General features: G+C 48.9%; 1 protein-coding gene across 1 annotated transcript; it reads right to left on the minus strand.

The window, feature by feature from the left end:
* Positions 1-2,359: 2,359 nt before the first annotated feature.
* LOC122729708 (major intrinsic protein of lens fiber) lies at positions 2,360-5,658 on the minus strand. The gene is made up of 4 exons (XM_043968711.1): positions 5,299-5,658; positions 4,663-4,827; positions 4,044-4,124; positions 2,360-2,545 (listed from the first exon to the last, which is right to left on the minus strand). Exons 1-4 carry the CDS (start codon positions 5,656-5,658, stop codon positions 2,360-2,362), a joined length of 792 nt encoding a protein of 263 aa, XP_043824646.1.
* Between the last annotated feature and the right edge of the window lie 342 nt (positions 5,659-6,000).

Here is a 6,000-nt window from a genome sequence, read left to right on the forward strand (position 1 = left end):
GAAGTTTTCCAAGATTTATTCACCCTTGGTTTTTTGTTTGTTTGGGGTGGGGGGAAGTAGAATCATTGGCTTAAATACCTCAAGTGGTAAAATGAGATGTTATACGAGCTGTCGCTAGGTGGCGTAGTGGACAGAGTCCAGGACTTGTCTGGAAGACCTGAGTGCGAATTCTACCTTGGAACGTTACATGGTCTATGTGACCCTCAGCAAGTCACTTAACCTTTAGGCTTCTTATACCTTACTCTGCCATCGTCTCCCTTCTTACCTTCCATTCCTCAAATATGCGATCCAGTGACTGTTGGTCTTGCTATCAAGAAACTCCCTGTCCTGGGTCAGGGAGTTTTCACTGACTGTCCTCCGTGCATGATATTCTCTCCCTTCTCATCACAGCTTCCTGACTTCCCTAGCTTCCTTCAAATTCCAGCTAAAATCCCACCTTCTACAAGAAGTCTTTCCCCATCTTCTTCCCCCCATCTTTCTTAATTCTAGTGTTTTTCCTCTGCTGATTATGTCCATTTTATCTTGCTTGTGCATAGTTGTTTTCATGTTTTCTCCATTCAACTGTTAGCTCCTTGAGAAGAGAGACTCTTTTACCTTTGTATTCCCATCGATTAGCACAGTGCCTGGAACATAATAATAGTTGCTTAATAGCTGTTTATTGAGTGACTGACCCCAGGACCCTGGACAAGTCACTTAATCTCTCTGGTGTGGAAGAAAACCCTAGTGTCTATTCCTCAGTTTCCTCATTGGTAAAATGAGTTTGGAGTTCGTAGTTTCCGATCTAAATCTGGGCATATGGATGTGACAAGGCTCACAAAAGAAGGGATCAATAACATTTTTTTTTGATCAATAACATTTTTAAGGGACCTGTTCCTGTTGAGTTTATTTAAAAAAAAAAACAAAAAACAAAGAATAAAGTGGAAGAAAAAAATTTTTTTTAAGTTTGGCTTGAATTCTTTGGCTCTTAGAAAGTAGTTTTCATGTATTGGTAAGACTCCTGAATTCGAAGGTAGAAGAGCTTTGGGTTCTAGCTTAGCCACTTGCTAACTATATGACCTTGGGTAATTTCACCTCTCATCTTTCTTCACCTGTAAAATGGGGATTATGACACCAGGATTGTTGGGAGGATTTGTTGAAATAGATTGCACAGGTCTTATGGTATTGTATAAATGTTGGTCATAATTAAGACATTTAAGTAGAGGGGATGAGAAGTTGGTGTTGGAGTCAGGAGGCAAAAAAAAAGGGTAAGATTTATTTGAAAGAATAGAGGGAAAGAAAAGAGAAAAGAGGGATAGAAGTGAAAGCAGGAAACCAAAGGGAGAGAAAGGTACCATTTGAAGGATGATAGGGGTTCCTCTAACTTGGGTAGGCTGAACCCCTAAAACAGCTCCTCCTTTTGCTCCCATTCCACTGACTGGCCCCCCGCCTTGACCAGGGCCTAGGCTTTCTGTGTTGAGATACACACGCCGTTTGCCACAGGATGGGGGGACAGGGGGTGTTGGACGTGTTTAGGTTCCTATGACCAAAGTGGAGAGCTAGCCCTGGCATCCGCCCACCCCTGCCCAGAATGAAAACGCAACCCAGCCATTTTGTGTAGAGGGGTTTATGCTGCTTTACAAAATAACCCAAACCTGACGAATATGCCCTCATCCCAAGCAGCCAGCCTACCCACCAGGCAAGCAGCTCTGAGTTGGGGAGAATTCATTGTCTTCACCTATCATGTCTCTCTAGCTCTACATGGTCCAGCTACGACTTGGTCTGAAGCTTCTGTTGCATCCTCTTCCTGGAATTCCTCTCATCGGCAAAAGTCTCAGCCTCATTCCTATAGAGATGCTGAGCTTCTCCACCCCAAAATTCCCTGCTAGGCTAAATAGCTGTCTCCCCGTTGGAATGCACTGGTCCTTAGTTGCCTTTCACCTTTGGGAGCAGCCCCCCCCACCCCTGTAGTTGGAAATCAAGGGTCACACACAGCTGGCGGAACAATGAAGAGGGGAAATTTCGGGTGCTAGGTCTGCCCTTACCCTTTGCACACCCTGAGTGGGTTGTGGGGAGAGGCAAGAAAAGCATAGGGTGACACACGAACCCGGCCCCTTTTCCTTCCCCCAACTTTCATGCCCCTAAACACAAGCAGATACATGGCCACACACATCCACATACATATGCACAAGCATGTCACCATGGCATGGTGGGGGGTGGTATCTGCACTAACCAGATCTCACACAGCAAAAAAACAAACACCTTTCCCCCACAAATAAATAAAAAAATAAAGAGGTACATGCCCCCCATCCCCCTGGGGACCGGCTTTCCCCCTGCCACCAAAACAAAACAGCCTCTGCCCACCTCAGTCCTATCAAGGCCCCTATAGGGCTTGGGTCTTTAGCTCAACAGGCTCCCCAGTGACCTCTGGTTGCCCATCAGAGTCATTGGGCCTGATCCCCTTGAGGATAGTTAGTCTCTCCGAGACACTCTTGATCCGGGGAAAGAGGAGGAAGTCATAGAGGAGGCCACCCAGAGATCCCCCGATGATCGGGCCTACCCAGTACACCTAGAAGCAGAGGAAAGGAAGTTTGAGCTAGGGAAGGGGAGGAGAGTACAGAAGAAAGACCACTCACTGTTCAACCCCCAGCCCAACAGATATTCTGGTTGTTGTTTTTGTTTGTTTGTTTTTGGTGAGGCATTTGGGTTTAAGTGACTTGCCCAGGGTCACACAGCTAGTAAGTGTAAAGTGTCTGAGGCTGGATTTGAACTCAGATCCTCTTGACTCCAGGGCCAGTGCTCCATCCAATCCACCACCTAGCTGCCCCCCAACAGACATTCTGGAACATAGAAAGTCTGGGATTAGGGTGTGGAACTGGACAGGACCCAAAATGGAACCTCTTTTTTTTTTCTTCCCCTAGACAGAACCACTCCTTTCTCCTTCAAAACCCAGTTTAAGGGGCAGCTAGGTGGCGCAGTGGATAGAGCACTGACCCTGGAGCCAGGAGTACCTGAGTTCAAATCTGGCCTCAGACACTTCACACTTACTAGCTATGTGACCCTGGGCAAGTCACTTAACCCCAATTGCCTCACTAAAATAAAACCAAACCAAACCCAGCTTAAGCTGCTTCACTAGCAACTCGCCACCCCTCCAATTGTCCCACTCTCTGGGGAAAGAAGAGGATATGAGCAAGCTGATAGCTGTAGGGGGGGAGTGTAGAAGTGACCATATCCACTTATTCAGATAGAGAAACTGAGTCCAGAGGGACAATGTTTCCTTTCCTGGTGGCTTTCCTACTTTTATTAATTCTTGAAGCCACATGGTCTCAGCATATTTGCATATTTGTGAAGTCATATGTTCATGTCATTTAAAACATTTCTTTTTTTCAGGTTTCTGTGCACTGTCTTCCCAACAAGACTACTAATTCTTTGAGGATAAGGGAACATTCTCTTCAACTTTAGTCGTATGTCTGTCATAGTTTCTCAGCACACAGTGGGTCTGAGAAGCAGCTTTTAAGTGATAAGTGAAAAACGTGAGGAATTTAGAGTCAGACCCTAGATTCATTTCCTTGACTTTGCCACGAATACTTACATAACTTTAGGTACAGAGCGTGTCTTCTCCACTTTAGTGGCCTTGTCAGTGAAATGAGGGAGTTTGGACTAAAGATGCCAAATCTATGAACTGGAGGAGTATGGATTTGAACAGTAAAAGAATGCATGAAGGGGCAGCTAGGTGGCGGCAGTGGATAGAGCACCGGTCCTGGAGTCAGGAGGACCTGAGTTCAAAATCAGACCTCAGACACTTAACACTTACTAGCTGTGTGACCCTGGGCAAGTCACTTAACCCCAATTGCCTCACTAAAAAAAAAAAAAGAATCCATGTAAATAAAACTTGTTTTGAGATCAAGATTAGGTTTGTGCTATTTGCAAATGGACAGTCCTTCTCAGAGGCCCACTCAGGAGAGGCCACTGGAGGGTAGCTAAGAGCTTCTGCTGGAATCCCTGGATGCCTGGGTCCCCACCACCACCAATTCTGTGTACTTCACTGGTCTGCCCCTTTCCCTTACCCAGTGGTTGCTGAAGTTCCTGGTGAGGATAGCAGGAGCAAAGGATCGAGCAGGATTCATGCCTGCACCCGTGTAATACATCTGCAAGAGACACGGCTGTAATGGAAGCCCCCACAACCCCCCTACCACCCCCTCCCGCCCCCCCCCCCCACCATCACCAGCACCATTTGGGCCCAGCCAGAGATGACCCAATTTCCATGTAGTTGGCAAAACAAGGGTAAGGTACATGGGCAAGGCAGCTGTTGTGAGGGAATTGAGAGGGATGGGGTGTAGGTCATTGGAGCCAAACCAGTCACTCCTAACCTGAAAGTAATCATACCTCCATTGCCCCTGTTTAGTGGACCTCTACCTTAGATGTAAGAAGGGGTAGGTGTGTGCGTGCACTCACACACACACACACACACACACACACACACACACACACACACACACACACACACAAACTGTTCCCTCCTCTCCTCCCTGCTCTCCCTGCTCCAAAGGGCAAGAAATCAATATATAGATTTGTAGGAGATTTCAGAATGCAGAAAGTTCTTCTGGGGACTGGGAAAGGTTTCAGGGCCCTGGCATCCCTCAAGCCCATATGGGGTTTCCCTTACCCCACCCACCCACAGCTTACCCCAAACAGGTGCCCCAGGGTGAGAGAGACACCAATAGCTAATGCCACAGAACCCAAGCGTCCATTCCTCCTTTCATCAAACGTGGCAAAGATGCAGAGCACAAACTGAAGGGTCAAGAAGATCTCCACGATTGTGGCCTGACCCACGCTCACCCCGGGGTGTAGCTGGGCAGGGAGAAGAGAGGAGAGGAGATCCACTTGTGAAGGGTCCAGCAGCACTGCCCCATCCCTCAACCCCCACCCCCTCCTCAGAAAGAACATGAATAATAGTTTGCATCCTCCCAGGGGGAGATGGAGGCTATGAACCACTCAGATACTAGTATTCATTATTTTATTTTAGCTTCAGTAATACTCCAGAGGGGATGCATGAGTATAATTATGCCCACTTATAACCGAAGTCCAGAGATGTTAAATTCTCCAAAGCTACACAATAAGCTAGGAGTCACGTGACCCCAAACGTCTCGACTCTCAGTCCACGGTTCCTAGATCCTCTGCCCTAGCTGCTGGGGAAGAAACGTTCCTCTCCTCTCCGAATCCCCCTCCCAACTTCCCCACTCTGATGCACACCCCGCTCCCCCAGCCTGGGGCAAGGAATATGGATGTCTAGGTTCCCCTACAGCTCCCGGTGGCCATTACCGTGTTGAGCGCCAGGTTCCCACGGACAGCTGGGGGGGTAACACTATACAGCACTGCAGCCCCGGCAACGGCCCCCAGCAACTGGGCTACAATGTAGCAGAGGGCCCGTAGCAGGGACATCTGGGAGCCCACGAGGAAAGCGAAGGTGACAGCTGGGTTGACGTGGGCCCCGCTGACATGGCCTACTGCCTGCACCAATGTGGCCAAGGCTAGTCCGAAAGCCACGGCCACCTGCAGGACGTGTACGGGGCCCGGTGACCAGCGTAGCGAGGCCCCCAGCCCAAAGAAGACATAAAAAAGGGTAGCAAAAAACTCGGCAAAAATGGCCCTCCAAAAGGAGGCCGAGCGGAGTTCCCACATTGCAAAGGGGGGAATGGGGGCAACAGGGGAGGTGGACACAGTTCCTGGGTCCCTGCTACCCCCCTGGCCTGGCCCCACTGGACAGCTTCCTTTATAGAAGAGCCCTTAATCCACGGGGAGGGGCAGACAAAAGGCTACCATGGCCCAGCCTCTTAACCCCATCACTGCTGAGGAGGGATGGGCCCACTGTCCACACCTTATAAAGCTGCTTCCCTCCCTCTCCCATCCCCCCTCCCTCCTCCCAGTTGAGGGATGAGCAGAATCAACAGAGAAGGGTTGAACATTGGGGAGATTCTGGGAAGGGGAGGGAAGAGGGGAGCTTTGTGGCTTGAATCGGTCCAG

Source organism: Dromiciops gliroides, chromosome 5 (assembly GCF_019393635.1).
Source record: "Dromiciops gliroides isolate mDroGli1 chromosome 5, mDroGli1.pri, whole genome shotgun sequence".
Lineage (NCBI taxonomy): Eukaryota > Metazoa > Chordata > Mammalia > Microbiotheria > Microbiotheriidae > Dromiciops > Dromiciops gliroides.

Excerpts from the sequence above, each read along its gene's own strand:
- LOC122729708 (XM_043968711.1), bottom strand. The coding sequence starts at position 5,658 with ATGTGGGAACTCCGCTCGGCCTCCTTTTGGAGGGCCATTTTTGCCGAG. Across the intron at positions 4,125-4,662 it reads CCCTGGGGCACCTGTTTGGG|ATGTATTACACGGGTGCAGG; the intron begins GTAAGCTGTGGG and ends TGTCTCTTGCAG. Across the intron at positions 2,546-4,043 it reads GGAACTTCAGCAACCACTGG|GTGTACTGGGTAGGCCCGAT; the intron begins GTAAGGGAAAGG and ends CTCTGCTTCTAG.